The 22,495-nt window shown below is 48.3% G+C and overlaps 1 protein-coding gene across 1 annotated transcript in view; it reads right to left on the minus strand.

Moving 5' to 3' along the window:
- Positions 1-20,732, minus strand: part of FBXO41 (F-box protein 41) — a 42,344-nt gene extending 21,612 nt beyond the window's left edge. The window contains exons 1-6 of the mRNA XM_035101179.2: positions 19,987-20,732; positions 6,966-7,176; positions 5,232-5,311; positions 4,148-4,506; positions 3,136-3,371; positions 2,581-2,696 (exon numbers count right to left, since the gene is read on the minus strand). Coding sequence (XP_034957070.2) covers positions 2,581-2,696; positions 3,136-3,371; positions 4,148-4,506; positions 5,232-5,311; positions 6,966-7,176; positions 19,987-20,732 — 1,748 coding nt within the window. The remainder of the gene's footprint in view (positions 1-2,580; positions 2,697-3,135; positions 3,372-4,147; positions 4,507-5,231; positions 5,312-6,965; positions 7,177-19,986) is intronic.
- Between the last annotated feature and the right edge of the window lie 1,763 nt (positions 20,733-22,495).

A 22,495-nucleotide genomic window follows, 5' to 3' on the forward strand; every position in this document is an offset into this window, starting at 1 on the left:
TAAACTTTAAAATACTCCATCATTTTCATTTGCCAATCATCCACTGTTGGTAGTTCTTGAGTCTTCTAGATCTTAGCTAATAGTACTCTTGCCGCCGTTGTAGCATACAGAAAGAAATTTACGTCTTTCTTGGGAATCTCTTTTCCAACTATACCCAGTAGAAAGGATTCTGGTTTCTTATTAAATGTGCTTTTCAACACTCTCTTTAATTCATTATAAATCTTCTCCCAGAAATCCCTTACTAGTGGGCAAGTCCACCACATATGATAAAAAGATCCATTCTCTTTCTTACATTTCCAACATTTGTTATCATGATTATGACAGATCTTAGCTAATTTATCTGGTGTAAGATACCATCTATACATCATCTTCATTATATTTTCTCTTAAAAGATTACACGCAGTAAATTTCAAATTCTGTTTCCATAATCTTTCCCAATCTTCCATCAAAATATTATGTCCCACATCCTTTGCCCACAATATCATAACATTCGTTGTTTGTTCATCTTTCGTATGCCACTCAAGCAGTAACTTATACATTCTGGAAAGTATTTTTGTTTTTGGTTCTAACAATTCTGTTTCCAACTTTGACTTCTCTGATTGAAAGCCAATTTTCCTATCCAATTTAAATACTTCATTGATCTGATAATATTGGAGCCCGATCATCAGAATTCTAGAGTTGGAAGGGGCCATGAGGGTCATCTAGCCCAACCCCCTGCAATGTCGCCCAACGTGGGGCTCGAACCCACAACTCTGAGATTAAGAGTCTCGTGCTCTACCCTTGAGTTGTTCCAAATGGCGAAGGGCAAGAAGGCAGTCGAGGCAGATCTTTGCAGCACAAAACACAGGGCAGTTTTATACGTCTTTAACTGCCACGGCTTCCTTCAGAGAATCGCTGGGTGAAACTAGACCTTGCCAGCTCCTGGCCTGAACTACAGTTCCCAGATTTCCCTGGAGCAGGGGAAGGATGGCTCTTCTCACCAGCTACTCACTTAATAATGCACTAACTTTATTTATTCGGAGATCCCTTTATCCAAAGATCCCAGGGCGGCGTCCAACATTAAGAACATAATTTATTTATTGAAGTCCCTACTAGAGAAGATTGGCAAATTAAGTTGATGGAATATGTGGAAATGGCTAAATTAACTGGGAAACTTAGAAATCAAGACGACAACAAATATATTTAAGAAAATGGGAAATGTTTATTGCATATATACAAGAGCAATGTAAGGAAGTCAATACATTAGCAGGAATTTTTTTTTTTTTAAAAAAACCCTTGTAATGTTATGGATAATGCTTGGGAGCGGCCGCCGGGACCACATAACACCAGTCCTGAGAGATCTACATTGGCTCCCAGTACGTTTCCTAGCACAATTCAAAGTGTTGGTGCTGACCTTGAAAGCCCTAAACGGCCTAGGCCCAGTAGACCTGAAGGAGCATCTCCACCCCCATCATTCTGCCCAGACACTGAGGTCCAGCGCCGAGGGCCTTCTGGTGGTTCCCTCATTGTGAGAAGTGAGGTTATAGGGAACCAGACAGAGGGCCTTCTCGGTAGTGGCACCCGCCCTGTGGAACGCCCTCCCAGCAGATGTCAAGGAAATAAACTAATGTACCTGACTTTTAGAAGACATCTGAAGGCAGCCCTGTTTAGGGAAGTTTTTAATATTTAATGCTGTATTGTTTTAATACTCGATTTTTGGTTGTTTTTGTGACCGCGTGGAACCCAGTTCAGCTACTGATCGATGGATTGTGTGACTGCAGTACAGTGGTACATCGGTTTATGAACACAATTGGTTCCGGAAGTCTGTTCATAAACTGAAGCGAACTTTCCCATTGAAACCGACAATTCGTAAAGCGAGGTGTTCATAAACCGAGGTTCCACTGTACCGCCCTATACCCGGAGGTATTTATTATGGTGCTGGAGGAGACTCTGAGTCTTGAGAGTCCCATGGACTGCAAGAAGATCAAACCTATCCATTCTGAAGGAAATCAGCCCTGAGTGCTCACTGGAAGGACAGATCCTGAAGCTGAGGCTCCAGTACCTTGGCCACCTCATGAGAAGAGAAGACTCCCTGGAAAAGACCCTGATTTTGGGAAAGATTGAGGACACTAGGAGAAGGGGACGACAGAGGACGAGATGGTTGGACAGTGTTCTCGAAGCTACGAACATGAGTCTGACCAAACTGCGGGAGGCAGTGCAAGACAGGAGTGCCTGGCGTGCTCTGGTCCATGGGGTCACAAAGAGTCGGACACGACTAAACAACAACATACCCGGAGGTCTCAGGGCGGTTCACAATATATAAAATCAAAATAAGAACAATAACCCAATAACACTCCAGAGCATGAAGAAACCACCTTGCTCCATCTTCCATGCAACAGCCCTTCAGATATTTGAAGATGGCTCTCATATCTCCTCTCAGTCTCCTCCTCTTTTCCAGGCTAAACATACCCAGTTCCCTTGACCATTCCCTGACCATCAGGCTTGGTTTCCAGACCCTTGAACATATTGGTTGCCCACCTCTGCACACACCTTCCGGCTTGTCAATCTCCTTGACCGGCTTGCCAGGAGGGTCTGACTCACCGTGTGCTTTTCATGTAGTCCTCCTTGGTCTCCTTCTTCCCCCTCTGCCGGGGCTTGAGATTCTGGAGGGTGAGGGAGTGTGTTTGGGTGCACCACTGTGACAGCATGACCAGGAACTGTGGAAGGACAAGGGACATTAAATGCCAAGCAAGCGCCACTCACCCGCACCCTGCCAGGCCCTGACATTCTGCTTATCTCCCATTTGGATTCAGGCGTAACTTCAAAACCCTTGGGAGACCACTGTAAGCAGATGAAAACACCAGCAGGATTTTAACAACACTTGTAATGTAACTAATATGATGGACAAGATGGAAAGATACAAAATATGGATTATGTAATAATACGCAGTTGAAAATGTTGACAATAGGACCCATGGAGAGGAAGGAGGGAATTCAGAAAAATCTCTCTATATGGATATGTATTTGGTATTGTTACAACTTTTTACTTGTAAAATCAAATAAAAATTATTTTAACACACACACACACACACACACACACACACACACACACACACACACGCCAGTAAGCCACAGCAATCTCAAGACTTTGGCTCACCTTAGACGACACCCTGGCGTTCTCCAGCAGCACCCGGGTCCACACGGCAGGGTGCCGTGCCACAAACTTCCAGTCCTTGCAGACCTCAGCTGCCCTCAGCAGCGTCTTGGTGTCGAGGTACGTGAAAATGCAGAAGAGAGCGGCTCGCATCTTGAGGATCTCGGGGCTGATGACCTCGTTTGAGCGAGCTGGGCTGCCTCTCTCCGGCCGGACTGCCTTCCCTCCTTCAGACCTGGCTGTGACATAAGAGATCCACAAAGTTCTTAGGGCGTGTCATTTTGTTTTCATTTTCCATTTCCTTCAACTTTTTAATTGGTAGGTACAGTGGTACCTCGGTTTTCGAACGTAATCCGTTCCGGAAGACCATTCAACTTCCGAAATGTTAGAAAGCCAGGCGGCCTGCCAATTCAATTGAGGAAATCGTAAAAAACAACAGATACACGCAGTGGAAGCCATTCAACTTCCAAGGCGCGTTCAAAAATGGAAGCATTTACTTCCGGGTTTTCGGCATTCGAAAGCCGAAATGTCCGGCAACAGAGACGTCCGGAAACCAAGGTACCACTGTATATTACGATACACAAGGCGGTTTGCGGCAACAACATATACAACAATCTGATCCAATACAGGAAGTCTTATCAAACATAACTTTAAAATGAATGACTTATATCAAATAAAGCAATAGTCAACAATCTATTAGAATATAATATTACACAATGAAATTATCTCTCAAAAACATCAGCAAGTCTTAAGGAGTGAGACTTAATTTTTGCAAGTTTCTTCAGCGAGGGGTCTTAAAAATACATTTCTGGGCGTCAGGAATTCAACTCTGCTCTCTCGAGACAGATGTACGCCAACAGCAGCAGAATTTCTAGGCCCACGGACTTCGCTTTTGGGGGTTCCCAATGACCGCTGTTGCTCTGACCGAAATGAAGCTGCCTTAAATGTTGCAATAAACATGTTTTATGGAAGAAAAACCCAACGCGCCCTGCTCTCCGCAGGAGAGGAGACTCACCTTGCAGCCTCGAGCTGTTTCTGGACCTGGAGAAATTCTCTTGCTGAGCCTCTGCCGGGGGCTCGGTCTCCCACATCTCAGCCTCCGACTCGGTGGTCCTGGAGCCCACGTCAGAGATGTCTCCTTCCTCGCCCTCGGTGCTGTTGCGGTAAGGACGGCGGTGCCAGTTCTGGATGGCCTGCCTGCGGAGACCCGAAGCCCTCACTCCACCAGGCCTGTCAAAAGCACTGTCCGAACCTCGGTTCTGTCCGCCCTGGTAGGACTGCCCGTCGGCGTTCTCGTCCCCCTGGTACAGCTCGGGGCTGTCGCTGTCGTAGCAGCCAGAGCTCTGGGAGACGGCTTTGGCACGGCTAGAGGCTCTGGAAGCACAGAAGGGAAGCGCTAGCAGGAAGGGGTACCCAAAGGCCATCCAGACCAGACCTTTGGCTGTCCCATTCCTGTTCCGGGCCAGTTGACGGGTATGTAATACCTATTTTGTATTTGTAAGAACTATACTTTGGAACTCCCTGCCTATTGATATCAGGCAAGCAGCATCATGTCACTTTTCCTGGCACCTGATAAAACCACTCCTGTTTAGACATGGCTACCCAGACGATTTGTAAGTTGATGCGAGTTTTCATCCATTTTTAGCCTGTTTTTATTTTCACTTAAATTATTTTTTCTCTGTAATTTTATTGTTTTACCATTTTTGAGAATGGTTTTTTTGTTTTCCCAGTCAAGCAGTGTTTCAGGGGTCTGCAAACATTTTCAGCAGGGGGCCGGCCCACTGTCCCTCAGACCTTGTGGGGGGCCGGACTATATTTTGGGGAAAAAATGAATGAATTCCTATGCCCCACAAATAACCCAGAGATGCATTTTAAATAAAAGGACACATTCTACTCATGTAAAAACACCAGGCAGGCCCCACAAATAACCCAGAGATGCATTTTAAATAAAAGAACACATTCTACTCATGTAAAAACATGCTGATTCCTGGACCATCCGAGGGCCGGATGTAGAAGGCAATTGGGCCGCATCCGGCCCCCGGGCCTTAGTTTGGGGACCCCTGGTTTAAATTTTATGAAACAAACAAACAATTCCTCACCCGGTGCTGGAAGATGATCTTTGGTTGGAAACCGCATATGAACTGTGTGCTGTTGCTCCGGGAACCGAGTGCCTGTCTCTCTGCGGAGACAAGAAACTGGGGATCAGAAGACTCCTTCACCCCCCCCCCCAATGGAGGAGATGACAGTGTGCTTGAGCAGAACCACACACGCCTTTTGCACCCCCCACATGAGCATCACAGAAGAGACCCTGGCGATACATGATTCCTGCCTCTCAATCAGGGATCGGCAAGGCTTACCGGGCATGGGCTGGATCACTCCCACGCAGATCCTCCGTGGGCCGGGCCGGCACAGCGCAATGCCGGAAATCGCTTCTGCGCATGCCTAGACGCTGAAAATCGTGCCTGTGTAGAAGCAATTTCCGGCATCTAGGCATGCGCAGAAGTGATTTCCAGAGCCGCGGAAGAGAGTCCCTGCTCTGTGCTGCGCCGGTTTAGCGCAGTGCGTGGGGACTTGCCGAGCGGGCGATTCGCTTTGGTTCGGGGGCAGCTCATGGGCCGGTTAGGCGACCCTCAAGGGCCGCTTCTGGCCCATGGGCCTTAGGTTGCCGACGTCTGCTCTAAATGCTTGCAAAACAGCAGTGGGGGTGCTTTGGAGAGGATTGTTTTAATACCATTTTATCACATTTGTGTGTCCCCCCCCCCAAAATTAAAACAATATATATCCAGGATGAGACTACCTTCAATATCATGCTGGATCTCTGTGAAATAAATCCCCAAGAACCATCCATGGCTGATACCGGGGCCCGCCCTATTATTGTGATCATAATTTGCTTTAAACTGTTTTTAACTCTGCCTTTTATTATTGTTGTGGCCTGCCCAAGGAATTTAGGGTAGAGGGCAGGCAATAGATTGAATTATAAAGTGAATGAATCACATGCTTTGGAACAGCAGCACCACCACCTTTTAAACCATAGAATCGTGGAATTGCAGAGTTGGTAGGGCCCCCCAAGGGTCATCTAGTCCAACCCCCTGCAATGCAGGAAATTTATTTATTTATGTATTTCATGTACTGCCCTATACCCGGAGGTCTCAGGGTGGTTCACAGAATAAAATCAAGATATAAAACCACAAAATACATAATGAAAATAAAAACAACAACCCAATAGCCCCCCATCCCCCCAAAACCACATTTTAAAAGGGCATAGGATATAAATCAGAACAGCCAAAGGCCTGGTTTAAAAAAAACACACGTTTTTTTGCCTGGCGCCTAAAGGTGTATAATGAAGGCGCCAGGCAAACTTCCCTGGGGAGAGCATTCCACAGATGGGGAGCCACTGCAGAAAAGGCCCTGTTCTCGTGTTGCAGACCTCTCGAGGAGGAGACACACGAAGGAGAGCCCCGGAAGATGATCTCAGGGTCTGGGTAGGTTTGTATGGGAAGAGGCGGTCCTTGAAGTATTAAATATAATTTAAGGGTGGGGAACCTCAGGTGCAGGGGCCAAATGTGGCTCGCAAGGCTCTCTACCTGCCCCTGGCATACCCCACCCACGCCCAGTCAATCCCCTATTGGCTCTGCTTCCCTGCCCCTTCCAGAGCCATTTGCTAGGCAGAATTGCCCCCTTGCTAAGGGGCGGCTCAGTGGGACAGCACCGGCCTCGTACGTCAAGGTGTCCCAGGTTCAACCCCCAGGATCTCACTGAGCTGGAGGGACCGCTGTGTCTGACTCAGTATAGAGCAGTTTCCTATACGCTTAGAACAGGCGTCGCTCGGGTACCGGTCTTCCTGTGCTTTTGGATCCAGACACGCTGCACCTCCCTAGGCTACAGTTGGGGGTCGTCCCGCAGCTGCTACTGATGATCTGCAGCTGCTTCTCGGCTCGGTCGGCCCGATCCAGGAGCTCCTCGATGAACTGCTGGAGGCGGACTTTAGCGTTGGCCTCGCGGGCCGCCGTCTCCTTCAGGAACTGGTCGATCTGGATAACTTCCCTGCGGGGAGGAAGGTGAGAGACAGGAAAACTGTAACAGCTGGCTGGAAGAGTTAAAGGACCTTCGCTGGACAGTCGTTTATAATACAGTACACAGAAAGACGCAAAGGAACACGTAGCTTTTAGAAAGCAAACTTGAACCAAACTCTCCCGGTATGCCCCGCAGAGGACATTAAGGTCCACAAATAATAACATACTGGAGATCCCGAGTCACAAGGTGGTTAGGCCGGCCACGACCAGGACCAGGGCCTTCTCAGTACTGGCCCCGACCTGGTGGAACGCTCTGTCTCAGGAGACTAGGGCCCTGCGGGATTTGTCATCTTTCCTAGGGCTTGCAAGACAGAGCTGTTCCGCTTGGCCTTTGGACTGACGCAGTCTGACCCCGGGGTTACCCTCCCCTAAGGTTTTATCTTATAATGGTTTTATCTTACTTGAAGATTTTTAATTTTAAAATTGAATTTTAACATTGTATTAATCTGCATTTTAATTGAATTGTTTCTTTTATACTTGCGTTGATATTTTTGCTGTTAGCCGCCCTGAGCCCGGTCTTGACTGGGAAGGGCGGGGTATAAATAAAATTATTATTATTATTATTATTATTATTATTATTATTATTGGTTAGGATTCCTTTAATCTCTCTCTCTCTCTCTCTCTCTCTCTCTCTCTCTCTCTCTCTCTCTCTCTCTCTCTCTCTCCCTCTCTCATCTATCTATCTATCTATCTATCTATCTATCTATCTATCTATCTATCTATCATCTATCATCTTCATCTATCTATCTCCTTTATTGGCATACAGTGGTGTCTCTAGTTGCGGACACGCTCCATTCCGGCGTGCCGTTCGCAGCCCCAAAAGTCCGCAACCAGAGTGGGGCTCCTGCACAAGCGTGGAACGTGACAGAGCGCTTCTGCGCATGCGCGAAGTGTGCAGAATGCTTCTGCGCACGTGTGGCGAAACCCAGAAGTGGTATACACTTCCGGGTTTGCCATGTTCGCGAGCCAGAAAGACGCAACATGAACCTAACGCAGCACAAGGTATGACTGTACAGGAGAACCTGTAGCAAGAGAAATGGGACGGAACATCCTGGTATATGGTTTGTGTATCTGATGGACTGTAAACAGCGGCATCCTACGCTGCAAAACTTTGTTGCAGTTGTTCAACATGCAGTTCGTTTCCGAGCACAATTAAAAGTGTTGGTGCTGACCTTTCAAGCCCTAAACGGCTTTGGCCCGGAATACCTGAAGGAGCGTCTCCAGCCCCATCGTTCAGCCCGGACACGGAGGTCCAGCTCCGAGGGCCTTCTGGCGGTTCCCTCACTGAGAGAAGTGAGGTTACAGGGAACCAGGCAGAGGACCTTCTCGGTAGTGGCACCTGCCCTGTGGAACGCCCTCCCACCAGATGTCAAGGAAATAAACAACTACTTGACTTTTAGAAGACATCTGAAGGCAACCCTGTTTAGGGAAGTTTTTAATGTTTGAAGTTTTATTGTGTTTTAAAAATGGCAGCTGCCCGGAGTGCTGGGGAAACCCAGCCAGATAGGTGGGGTATGTATGTATGTACCGTATGTAAAGGTAAAGGGACCCCTGACCATTAGGTCCAGTTGTGACTGACTCTGGGGTTGCTGCACTCATCTTGCTTTACTGGCCGAGGGAACTTCCGGGTACAGCTTCCGGGTCATGTGGCCAGCGTAACTAAGCCGCTTCTGGCGAACCAGAGCAGCGCATGGAAACGCCGTTTACCTTCCTGCCGGAGCAGTACCCATTTATCTACTTGCACTTTGACGTGCTTTCGAACTGCTAGGTTGGCAGGAGCTGGGACCGAGCAATGGGAGCTCACTTCGTCACGGGGATTCGAACCGCCGACCTTCTGATTGGCAAGCCCAAGAGGCTCTGTGGTTTAACCCACAGCGCCACCCGCGTATGTATGTATGTATGTATGTATGTATGCATGTATAAATAAAAGCTGCTACATAATTGGTACAGTATGTATGCATATTTTGAATTCAATTTCTCTCCAACCTCTCTCTCCTTTGGACAGCATCAGCGAGGCCGAGAGGGTGGTCTTGCCGTCTGGACAACCCAGGACCTCCAGGCAGGGCCATCGTAAGCATGCCCTGGCGCCGTGGGGCGACGGATCCCTCCGGCGCCCCCCGCCCCATTTTCCAGTGCGGCGGGCGGCAGGCGCCGCGTGCAGCTGCACTGCGCCACCCAGCCTGCCGTAGGGTTGCGACGCCCCTGCGCGCAGCGGAGCAAGGCATGCGCGCCTCTGGAGAGCGGCCTGAAGCCGCTGAACAGCGGAGGCGTGCCTGGGGCAGCCTCAGCCGCGCCTCTCAGCGGGCACAGCGGCGCCCCTGGTGGCCTGGCGCCCGTGCCACCAGGGGCGGGCCTAGAGCCGGCCCTGCCTCCAGGCTTGCACCCCAGGGGTGGTCACTTCGGTGCTGCTATTGCAGCAAAAACAATGCAGGAGGCAGCAGTTACAAGTTATCGGTCTCTGCAGCCCCAGCGGACGCTGTGATTCTCCAGCCGTTTGACTTCACCCTTGGAGGCGCACTCCATTGTCTTTCGGAACAGATTGATGCCAACAAGTATTTCTTTATTCTATTTCTATCCCACCTTTCATTCCATGGGGAGCAAGGTGGCATACATGGTCTCTCTCTCCCGCCCCCCCCCCCCGGTTTATCATTGAATCCTTACAACAACCCTGTGAGGTAGGTTAGGCTGAGAGGCAGCGACTGGCCTGAAGTCAAACCCAGTGAGCTTCATGGCCGAGCGGGGCTTCAAACTCTGGTCTCCCTGGTCCTAGCCTGATACTCTCATTAATATTATTTATTTATTTATTGAATTTATACACCGCCCTATAGCTGGAAGTCTTAGGGCGGTTCACAGAAAAGAATCACAGTATATCAAATAAAAATAAAAGCAATCACCCAATTATACCCGCTCAAAAAGAGCCACATTTTAAAAGGGTGTGGAATGTTGATTAAGTCAACCAAGGTAAAGGTAAAGGGACCCCTGACCATTAGGTCCAGTCGTGACCGACTCTGGGGTTGCGCGCTCATCTCACATTATTGGCCGAGGGAGCCGGCGTATAGCTTCCAGGTCATGTGGCCAGCATGACAAAGCCGCTTCTGGCAAACCAGAGCAGCACATGGAAACACCGTTTACCATCCCGCTGTAGCGGTACCTATTTATCTACTTGCACTTTGACGTGCTTTCAAACTGCTAGGTTGGCAGGAGCTGGGACCAAGCAACAGGAGCTCACCCCGTCACAGGGATTCGAACCGCCGACCTTCTGATCAGCAAGCCCTAGGCTCAGTGGTTTAACCACAGCGCCACCTGGGTCCCTAAGTCAACCAAAGGCCTGGCTAAAAAGGAACGTTTCTGCTGGGCCCTAAAGGTGTATAATGAAGGGAGCCAGGCAAACTTCCCTGGGGAGAGAGCATTCCATAGACAGGGAGCCACTGCAGAGAAGGCCTCGTTCTCCTGTTGCAACCCTCCGGACCTCTTGAGCAGGACGCACACGAAGAAGGGCCTCAGAAGATGATCTCAGGGTCTGGGTAGGTTCATTTGGAAAGAGGCGGTCCTTGAGGTATTGCGGTCCTGAGCCTTTTAAGGCTCTATAGGTCCAAACTAGCACTTTGAATTGGGCCCGGAAACAAATTGGTAGCCAGTGCAGTCGGACCAGGATCAGTGTAATATACTCAGACTGCACCAGCTGAAGTTTCCAAGTTTCCAAGTTTCCTCCCTCCCTCCCTCCCTCCCTCCCTCCCTTCCTTCCTTTCTCCAACACACAGAACAGACCAGCCTCCCTAGGGCATCCCAGCAGTTGCCAGGCCTGCAGGGGGTTCTGAAAAGGTCAGGGGATCTTTGGCACCGAATGTGGGTCAGCTAGAGCCAGGGGGTCACTGAGAAACCAGGGCGCAGAGAGGAGATGGCAGGGCCGGTATTATCGCTCGCATTCACACAGGGAGCATTTAGAGATCTTCCCAAACCGAGAGGCGTTTTCATTCCTTCCTGCACAATTGGTTGGGTTAGTAAACCTTTTGAGCAAAATGTATGCCCGTGCCTTGCAACCACTGAAAATAACAAACAGGACTAAGCAGGGTCCATTGATTTATGTAGGTCTAAACTTAGTTGACGACCAACCATTTCAAAGCTATTTCTATATAAATTACCCTAAACCAAGTCACATTTATAACTACTGATAAGTTATCTTCCTGTGTATTAACATCCAGTTCTTATCTTAGTTACTACCATATGGGTAGTAACGACAACAATTCCATTATTATTATTATTATTATTATTATTATTACTCCACCCACCTGACTGGGTTGCCCCAGCTACTCTGGGTGGCTTCCAGCAGATATAAAAATATACTAAAACATTAAAACATAAAACATTTTTTAAAAAAACCCTTCACTATATAGGGCTGCTTTCAGATGCCTCTGGGGTCAGATAACTCCATACTCTCCAACATTTCTCCGATGAAAATAGAGATGCCGCAAGGAAAAAACGGGGCATTCCAGGATCAAATTAGAAACTGGGTCATCTTCTGTAAATTTGTGACTGTCCCTGGAAAATAGGGGCACTTGGAGGGCCTGAGTTCACCATCCTGAAAGCTGGGGAGGGTGTTCTTCACAAGTTTTGCAGGTGGCACAAAAGATAGCAGGAAATGCAAACCTTGTAGAGGACAGCATATGAGGCAAGATGGTTGCGGGATCTCGCTCTCCAAAGAAGGCCTCACTGTGATGATCTTACAGATATATGCATATTCCAGGACATAATAATAATAATAATAATAATAATAATAATAATAATAATAATAATGTTTATTTACACCCTGCCCATCTGGCTGGGTTTCCCCAGCCACTCGGGATGGCTCCCAACAGAATATTAAAAGCACAATAAAACATCAAACATTAAAAACTTCCCTAAACAGGGCTGCCTTCAGATGTCTTCTAAAAGTCAGGTAGTTGTTTGTTTCCTTGACATCTGATGGGAGGGCGGGCGCCACCACCGAGAAGGCCCTCTGCCTGGTTCCCTGTAACCTCACTTCTCACAGTGAGGGAACCACCAGAAGGTCTTCGGAGCTGGACCTCCGTGTCCGGGCTGAACGATGGGGTTGGAGACACTCCTTCAGGTATTCTGGGCCAAGGCCGTTGAGGGCTTTAATTGTGCTCGGAAACATACTGGGAAACAGCAATAATTTCCCCATCACTTTCTCACAGAGGCCAACCAGATGCCTGTGGGAAGCCAGCAAGGAGGAGCCAAGCAATACTGGCATTCAGAAAAATCACTGCCTCCAACTGCAGGGGCAAAGCATAGGCTTCATCATGGCTGGTAGCCATTGATAGCCCTCTGCTCCTCCAGGTATTTTTTCAGTCCTCCTTTAAAGCCGTCCAAGTTGGTGGCCATCATAGCCTCCTGTGGCAGAGAGTTCCACAGTTTCACTCTGCGTTGCACGAAGAAACACTTCACATGGCTGCCTTTTTGACAATAAGAGCTGTTTAACCATGGAATGGTCTCCCTCAGGAGGTGGCGGACTCCCCTTCCTTGGAGGTTTCTAAGGAGATTTTGAATAGCCATCTGTCATGGATGCTTTAGCTGAGATTCCTGCATTGCAGGGGGCTGGACTAGATGACACATGGGGTCCCTTCTAACTCTACAATTCTACGATTCTACGATCTGGGAAGCCCGCAAGCCGGACCCGAGCCCAAGAGCCCTCTCTCCTCCTGCGGTTTCCAGCAATGGCTATTCTGAGACATTCTGCCTGCAAGAGTGGAGGGAGAACATGGCCATTTGGGGCCAATTGCCATTCACAGCCTTATCCTCTGCCCTCGCAGAAAAAGAACACATCATAAAACACAGTGGAAATAAAGAAAGCCGCGTTTTGCCACAAGCTGCCTCGATTTTGTTGCTCGTGGCTTGGAAGAAGATGCCAAGAGACACAACATTGTTGCGAGACTTTAGGTAAATCCCTACCAGAGAAGAATGGAAAACCAAGCTGATGAACTATGCCGAAATGGCAAAGATGACTGGGAAACTCAGGGACCAAGAGGACAAAAACTTTACAAAAGAATGGGGGAAATTTAGAAGTTACTTAAGAGACCACTGCAAGCAGATGGAAACATTGCCAGGATTTTGATTTCACTTGTAGTGTAACAATTATCAGGGAAAATATGGATTGATATAACAGTTAGAGTTTGGAAGAAGATGCAGTTTTAAATGTTCCAAATAGGAGTTCTGGGAGGGGGTGCGGGGGAAGTCCTGAGATTCAGAGGAATCTCTGTATTTGAATTTTTTTTAATAAAAAAAATATACAGTATTGTAAAATCAAATAAAAATGATTTCAAAAAAAGAAAAAAGACTTTAGATAAATCCCATCGACCCCTCCGCCATGGGTCAGAATTCTTTTTCTACAGCCAACCACCTGCCACTAAATAAGCATGGGCTAACTTTGGGTCGTCGTCCGTCCACCCACCCCACCCCCGTTTCGTTGGCTAAATGGCAATATGGATTTTGCCATAGACACAATTATGTAACTCTTGCGCTCCAGTGACTGTGGTGGGAGGACTTGCTTATCTAAGCATGACTCGCTATCTGGCATCAATCGCATCCATGGGGAGGTTGGGAAGAAAGGGGATCTAATCTGTTCTGATCGCAGCAAAACGGCGCATGGAATCCAACTTGAAAAATTAATTTAAGCCTCTGGGGGTGCGCATGCTGTTGCTTGGAGGAAATATTGGCTGATAGACCACAAAGGAAGAGATCCGGAATGGGGGAATGGTAAAGTTAGGGAGGGGCTGGGAAATGTCTGGTCTTATTTAATGCCTGCTTTCAAAGAAGGCAGAAAAAGGCACAAATGTCAGGGTGTTTACACTCACAGACATGAAGACAAAGGAAGATTGCAGAAGGAATTGTTCAGAGGATTTTTGTGTGTGTGTGTGTGTCTTTTGCACACATCTGAGAATGACTTCACCCTTTGCAGATCGAAAGAAAAACGAGTTTTGCAATGCCAATCACACACACACACACAAAGAGAAGAAAGTCTGAAAAAGCAAACAGGGCCAGAATGAATATCTGAGTAGTAATCTCAAACTGGAAATATCGGAGAAAATTCAGAGCGAGGTGCAATAATCCCATCTAAGAGAATGTGGAATGACTGTTTGTTTTGGCTGATTCCCAAGAGAGGAGCAATACTCAGAGCGCATTGGGATCATTACACTTCAGTCCATATTTTCTTAGATGGGATTATTGCCTCTGATTCTCCATTTCCTCAGATATCTTTCTATTTAAGGTCATGCAAATATTAATTCCACCCCCCCCCGTGTGCCTTCCCACATTATCTGCTTTCTTCGTGAAGCAGCCTATTTCTGAGAGAGCGGCCACCTGAAAGGATTTCCCCAGGAAAAGCTGGTTGCCTTCTGGACTCTGATGCAGGTGTACTGCAGGCGCTAGCTGAAAAGAATGAGCAGTCTTTTGCTGGGCAGGGAAAGCGGAAGAGAGTTTCGTGCAGGCTGTAATGGATTAGCCCCAGGATGGAAGATTTATTACACCCTGGATTAGAAAGAGTTAATCCACCTCCAGTTTAACTGACAGCGCATCTTTAGGAGGCAGGATGGTGTCCGGTTTAAAAGGGAGGGAATAACCATTTTTGGCAGTTGGAAAAGGGGGAGTGTGGTGACGAAGAGGGAAGAAGAAGGTTGTGGGGGCAGGATAGTGGTGGTTTAGGTTAGGCTTAGGATAACTTGAAGTCAAAGTCGGACAGAGTTAAGGTATAACTGTAACTAAGCTTGTAAACTTATGCATCGTTAAGAAAAGGAAAACCTATGTTCTCAAGAAAATAAAATTCATCTTCTTTTTGTGCCAAAGAGTATCGTCTTGGTTATTCCAGCAGTGTATTAAAACTCACCGAGGTGGAGACTCAGAAAAGGGCAAAACTTACCTAAGGAAAAGGGGATAGTTTGTGTCCTAGAGTCACACAGGAAGGGCAGTGCCACAGGTTTGCCAGGGTGATATGGCAGACTGATACAGTGGGGATCTGAGTTGAGGGAGTCCCTGTTCTGTAGGCAAGAGGTTGTTCATTCAAATAGCCCTGAGTGTTTGTGAGATCAGGCCACGAAAGCAGGAATTAGACTCTCTTTACTGAGAAGCCCAGAATTGAGGGGTTTATTTTAAGGCGTAAGGAATTGAGTGGGGATTGCTTTACCCCTGTACCCTTTCGTCTCATAATCTATTGGCAGCGTCGGCGAGGGGGTTCGTCGCACAGGCTTTGTGATGCTAAGATATTTCTCTCCGAAGACTATGAATCTGGCCCCATCCTGTATTCTGACACCACGGGAAAATGGCAATATGATTCAATATTCTGCTTTGATTTAAAGTAGGTTTGTAGATTTTTTTTACAAACTGTTTTAGCTGTTGGAGACCTTTCCCTCCCCCAACAATCAAGCAGTGTATAAATTTTATGAAATAAGTAAAATGAAGAAATCAAAATCAAAATCCCTCATTTAGCCTCTGGGCCAGCCAGTGCCGGATTTACGTATAAGCTAAACAAGCTATAGTTTAGTTCCCCAATCTCTTGGGGCCCCAAAAAAAATTCTAAGGAAAACAACAACCTGGATTTACATTTCCAAAATATAAGATAAAAAACAAGTAGAATAAAACCCACATACAGCAACTGTTTTGTGTTGTGTAGGCTCCTATGATGTAAGTCATGGGCCCCGCCTGCTAGCCTGCTCCTTCAAATATCTCTGGTTTGCTCATTGCTATATCAATTACTTTGATAAAATACATATTTTGTTATGTGCAAATGGCTTTAGATACCTATTAGGTCCATAAATTACCATATAGCATCTATTCAACTCAAAAAACAGTGGCAATTTGTTGTTGACAAAGGACAGCTGGACATATACAGGGCCCCATTACCTTCAGTAGCTTAGGGCCTCATCAAAGCTCAATCCAGCCCTGGTGACTGCTTTAAACTTTTCTTAAAAAGCAAAACTGCTGCCTGTCACCACTCAACTAACCATTGCCCAGGGATGGAGGACTAACTGGGCTTTCCCCCTTGATACCTGGTTTAAGAAGGTCTTGTTTCTCGTGATATCTAGAAAACTCACTCATCCTATACAAGTAAACAAAGCAAACAAGATGAATTTCAACAAGGAGAAATGTAAAGTACTACACTTGGGCAAATAAAAAATAAAAAATGAAAGGCACAAATACAGGATGGGTGACACCTGGCTTGAGAGCAGTACATGTGAAAAGGATCTAGGAGACATGAGTCAACAGTGTGACGCAGCAGCTCAAAAAGACAATGCAATTCTGGGCTGCATCAATAGGAGTATAGCATCTAGATCAAGGGAAGTAATAGTACCACTGTATTCTGCTCTGGTCAGACCTCACCTGGAGTATTGTGTCCAGTTCTGGGCACCACAGTTCAAGAAGGATACTGACAAGCTGGATCATGTCCAGAGGAGAGCAACCAAAATGGTAAAAGGCCTGGAAACGATGCCTTATGAGGAACGACTTAGGGAGCTTGGTATGTTTAGCCTGGAGAAGAGAAGGTTAAGGGGTGATATGATAGCCATGTTCAAATGTATAAAAGGATGTCATATAGAGGAGGGAGAGAGATTGTTTTCTGCTGCTCCAGAGAAGCGGACACGGAGCAATGGATTCAAACTACAAGAAAGAAGATTCCACCTAAACATTAGGAAGAACTTCCTGACAGTAAGAGCTGTTCGACAGTGGAATTTGCTGCTAAGAAGTGTGGTGGAGTCTCCTTCTTTGGAGGTCTTTAAGCAGAGGCTTGACAGGCATATGTCAGGAATGCTTTAATGGTGTTTCCTGCTTGGCAGGGGGTTGGACTAGATGGCCCTTGTGGTCTCTTCCAACTCTATGATTCTATGATTCTATGTAGTGAGTGGAGCCAATCCTATAGACTGTGAGGCTACATGGCGGTCATTCATGACTTATGTCAAAAGACAAATTTGTGGATGGCAATTTTCTGCAAAGTATGGTTTTTAGCTGGAACTGATTGTATTGCAGGACTCAGGGGTGTAGGAAGATAGGGGCAGTGGGGGCGGGCCGGCCCGAGCGGCGGGCTCCAAGGGGCGCCATCGCGGGTGCCCACCCCGCCCCCAAAACACGTGCCCCGCCCCCAGAACGAATGTCACGCCCCTCCGGGAGGTGTGTCACGGCCCTGGAACATGTGCCCCGCCCCTCTGGGAGGCATGCCCCACCCCCGGAATGCACGCCCCACCCCCAGAACGGACGCCAGCCCCGCCCCCGCCCCCGCCCCCCGGTGCCGGAGCATGAAGCTCCGCCACTGCCAGGACTTATTATTGACCTCTTTCTGTTACATCATTATTTATTTATTTTATTTATTTCATAAAATGTATACTCCACTTGACTGTAAAAAAAAAGAGGAGCCCTCAAAGCGGATTACAAAAAATATATAAAAACTATGAAAAAATTACAACTATACGAAAAGTCAACATACTAAAACAAATTAACTTTCTAAGCATCTGGGTAGGATTGTCAAAACAAGAATGGTTTTAGCAGGTGATGAAAAGGGGGGTAAAAATGAGGGCTTGTCAACCTCGAGGCTATAAATATTTGTGGGAAAGGCTTTGGGAGTAAACCCCGAGCAAGAAATCTGTGCCCACTGCCTTGAGGGACGTCTTCAGGAGAAAAAAAAGGCTAAGCCCTCCATAAATCTGGAGCGGAGTCCCTAAGGCAGTTGGATGGTGCCTTGTATGCCTCCCTCCAACGACTCCTGCAGCCAAGCTGGAACCAAACATCTTGCTCTGCTTTCGTTTGGACCCCATCAGCATGGCCGAGAGAGGGGTCTTGCCATCTGGGCAGCCCAGGACCCCCAGAGACCATAGCTGTCAAGTTCTCCCTTTTTTAAAGGGAAATTCCCTTATGCTGAATAGGCTTCCTCGCGAGAAAAGGGAAAACTTGGCAGCTATGCCAGAGACACGCCCTGGAGAAGTCATTTTGGTTCTGCAAATGCAGCTGAAAAGAATCCAGTGAAGACACCAGCTTGATATCAACAGCCAGGGAGTTCCAAAGTGCCTTAGCTACCACGCTAAGTGACTAGTTTCTTACAAATGTGGGACAGGTATTACGTGGCATTTCGCCAGTTGAAGGTGAAACTCGTAGGTAAACTCGCCCCAACTTATTAAGTACTTGATATACTAATACTAACACCTTGAACTTGACCCGGTAGCAGATTGGCAACCAAGGCAGATCTCTCAGCACCAGCCATGAACTTATTGACTGACTAGCTGCGTGATTTATCTCTCTCTGCAAAAACCCATTTCTCTGCTCTGCATAATTTTCTAAGTTGCGGACCACAGGATGCCAAACAGGCAATCCATTGGTTCATATCTGTGTCTCTCAAATATTTGTATTGCTTGATGTAAAAATTTTTTATTAAAAAAACCTCCCTCTGCTTGACTGATTCTAATATTGATTGTGTATTACTCTTCTATTGAACAGGTTTTCCTTCCATAAGCATGCTTTTATGCTACACAGATTAATTTTGAAAAGTGGTGTCAAACGTTACATTTCTGCCTTGCAGCATCCTTTAACACAGGGGTGGCTAACCCTTTATATTGGCTCGAGGCTCTACATTCAGAGAGAGCCTAGGAAGCAGGATTATACCATTAGTCCATGCTTCTTCTGTTTCCTTTGAGTAGTCCAACAACATCTGGAGGGCATATCACCTGGGCTGGGAAAGGCTGGAAGGGACAATCTTGGGCTGACTGGACAAATATGGTGCAAAGCAACTTCTGCTATTACTCTGTGTCCACACACCCCCTCCCTCCCTCCCTCCCTCCCTCCCTCCCTCCCTCCCTCCCTCCCTCCCTCCCTCCCTCCTTACTCCCTCCCTCCCTCCCTCCCTCCCTCCCTCCTTCCTTCCTTCCTTCCTTCCTTCCTTCCTTCCTTCCTTCCTTCCTTCCTTCCTTCCTTCCTTCCTTCCTTCCTTCCTTCCTTCTGTTGGGAGAGAGCCAGCAGTAAATTACACCATGCCAGTTGGAGTTAACTCTTTTTTTACCTAGTACCCTCAGGATCTACACACGAGTGTCAGGATAATGAGCGCAGCAACTCATCTTCAGAAAGTCTTGCACCCATTAGTCAGTTGCTGAGACTGAAGGTCCTCACCTCCCCACAGCCATCTAAGTCTCCTCTGCTCCAGGGTTTTCCCCAAGCAATCTGAGACTGTGCCTGTGCGCAGCCAATCTCTCCTCTGCCCTTTCCAGTGTTTCCATGCCTCTTCTGGTTCTGGGAGACCGGTGTGGGGTGGGGAGAGGATCTGGACAAAGCAGGAGGGGGAAATACCTGCAACTCTTCATCAGCCTGACTCATTTCTGCTTCTTGACCTGTCTCCTCCTCCTCTCCTGCTTCAGCTTCTACCTCTGATTCCAGACTTCTCTCTGCCACAGACTCTCCCCGCTCACTAAGCCCTGTTACCTCTTCAGCTTCTGACACCTCCTCTTCCCAGTCCTCTCCCTCTGACCACTCACTGTCATCCCACCACCTTTCCCCAGGCTTTGAGCCTTCTTCCCTCGGTGGTCTCCCAACTCTTTCTTTCCACCACTATTCTGCATTCAACCAGTCCATGACTCCTCCCTCCCTTCCTGTGTTTATACCTCTCTGCCTTCCTCAATGCTACTTCCATTTTTCTCTGCCACTATTGGCAAAATCAGAAGACGGTGTGAAGGAAGACGGATCAGACCCGTGGGCCTCAGGTTCACACCTCCCCCCCGCTTTAGCAGACCCCCCCGACCCCACAGAAACCATGACTCACTGTTGTTTGCGGCTCAGCTCCTGCTCCTTCTGCACCAGGTCTTGCTTGAGGGACGCCAGCATCTCCACGCTGACGTCCACCTGGCGGGACAGCTCCACGGCCCTCTCCTCCAGCTCCTGCTTCTCCCGGCTGAGCCGGATGCTCTCCTGCTTGGCCTTCTCCAGCTCTGAGCTCTTGCGGTCCAGCTCCACCTGGAGCCGGCCGACTTGGGAGGCGATCTTCTGCTCCACTTCCTCGGTCAGCTTCTCCAGCCGCTTGTCCACCTCCAGCTTCTCAAAGGCCCGGATCTTGAGGCGGGTCAGTCCTTCCTCGTAGGCCGCGTCGACGGCAGCCACTGCGGCGGCCGCAGCGGCGGGAGGCGTGGTGGCCGAGGTCATAGCCTTGCGGGTGAAGATCTCGGTCAGGGGGATCTCGATCTCGTGGACGTAGCGAGACGCGATGGGCGAGGACGACGGGTCCAGCTCCTCGGTGGTGGCAGTGGCGATGAGGTCGCAGGTGAAGCGCTGCTCCTTGCCCTGGAAGGAGGTGCTCTCAAAGATGTCCCGGCGGGCGGTGGGCGTCAGGAGGGTGGTGTCGGACGCCAGGGGGAAAACGGTGGCATCGCAGATGCTGTTGGTTTTGGAGAGGACATAGAGGGTCTCGTAGGTGTGGTTGTACTCCAGGTGAGCCCGCAAGGAGGACAGGCTCCGGAATCGCTTGTGTTCCCCGCAACGCGGACAGCGGTAAGGCAGGTCCAGCGAGGCCATCCCTCAGCCCGAGCCACGCTCCTGGCCACGCAGCCCTCCTCCGCAGGAATCCAGCTGCCTGGCCCCTGTCATGGTGCAGGCATGCAGGCAGCAGGAGGAGCGGGGCAGGAGTAGCAGTAGGGAAGGGGGCGTGGTGGGGCGGTGGGCCAGTTCCACAAGGTCATTGCTGGTTAGGGGCAGGCTGGCAAAGGTGTGGAGGGCGAGAATCCCAGTGGGTGACCCAGAGAGGCCGCAGGAGGTCTGGTCAGCATCGGGCACAGCGGGCAGCACTGGAAGAGAGAAGAAAGTCAGCATTTCCTGGGAATCAGGGTCCTTATTCCCCTGACTCTCCTGAGACTACCCTCTCCCCACCCGCCTGTGAATCTATGGTTCTCAGGGAATGGTCTGAAGACGAGGACTGGGGAATCCATTCTATAGCAGACCAGTTTCTCTCCAATGGAGAGCTGGAGGGAGAAGAGTCGCACTCCCCCTTGTCCACAGCATGTTCAGAAGGAGAGAGAGATGCTGAACAGCTTAAGGAGGAGTTACCCAGTTATGAGATAATAACAACAGAACCAGATGGGAGGGAGCAGCTAGTTGAGAGCATGGGGGACCCCCCTCTCCTCTTGGACCCGGTGCTCTGAACATATCAGAGAGCAAAGGATTCCTACATAGGGAGGGAGGAACTTCCCATTGGTGCCGAAAAAGGTTGTGGAAGCCAGAAGGAGGATTTAGAGTAGCCAACGGCCCTCCGTGTGGAGAGCTGTGTATTTGTGCTCACAACATGATGCTGTAATAAAAGGACTAGAAATCTATCAACCTCTTGTTAATTCTTATCTGTCTGTTACCGAAGGGAGGGGAGGACTCTCCATGCCTGACAATGGTGGATCCTCGGAAGATCAGGGGAGTCTGCTAGATGAGGCCCGTGGTAGGGTTGCCATGCCATACGTCTGGAATTTCCCAGACATAGCCAGGATTTGACCATCAGATACAGTGCCCGGGCAGAAATTGCTGAAATGTCTGGAAAAATCTGGGTGTATGGCAACCCATGTTGGAAGTGCAGATTTTGGCTTTTTTTGCTTTTTGAAATATGGCAACCCTAGCCAATGGCCCACCTAGTCCCTCAAACAGGACCTGAGAACATGAGAAACACTCTCCCGCCCTGAGGTTTCCAGAAATATTGCTGCCTCCGACAGCGTTGGCAGGGCGTATCCCTCCTGACTAGTAGGCATCAATAGCCTTCTCTACTTCCACGAATGTGTCTAATTCTCTTTGAAGCCATCTAGGTTAGTGGCCATCTCTGCCTCTTGTAGAAGGGAGTTCCGTAGTTTAACTCTGGAACTGGCTAGCTGGACAAATCTGGAAGTTTCTTTTTTTCCTCCCTTTCTGGTCTTCCCAATCTTCTGTTCAGTTCTTGCGAATTACTTTTAAGGCCTTATGAACATTCGCCTGCGTTCTAGTGCAAATTTCACCTAATCTACACATTTTCATATGCCAGTTTGCCTAACCCTCACATTTTTGCCATGCTTTTTCCACATATAACATGCATTATATGATGTTTTCACAAATGCATTCATTTTTTTAAAAAAAAATTTTTTGCATTTGGTTGGAGAGCAGCGTTACAAAATTCAGGGAAGTGCTCTTTTGAAAGAATGCCTGTGTGTCGGTTTGCATATCGCTTCCCAATGTGAGAATGAGGCAGGTCCCCATGAAAACCTGAACTGAAGCCAATTTCTCCTCCATCCTTAACTGGGAAAAGCAGAATGGAAAGAGCCCCCTGCTTA

The sequence above is a fragment of the Zootoca vivipara genome, chromosome 9, assembly GCF_963506605.1.
Source record: "Zootoca vivipara chromosome 9, rZooViv1.1, whole genome shotgun sequence".
NCBI lineage: Eukaryota > Metazoa > Chordata > Lepidosauria > Squamata > Lacertidae > Zootoca > Zootoca vivipara.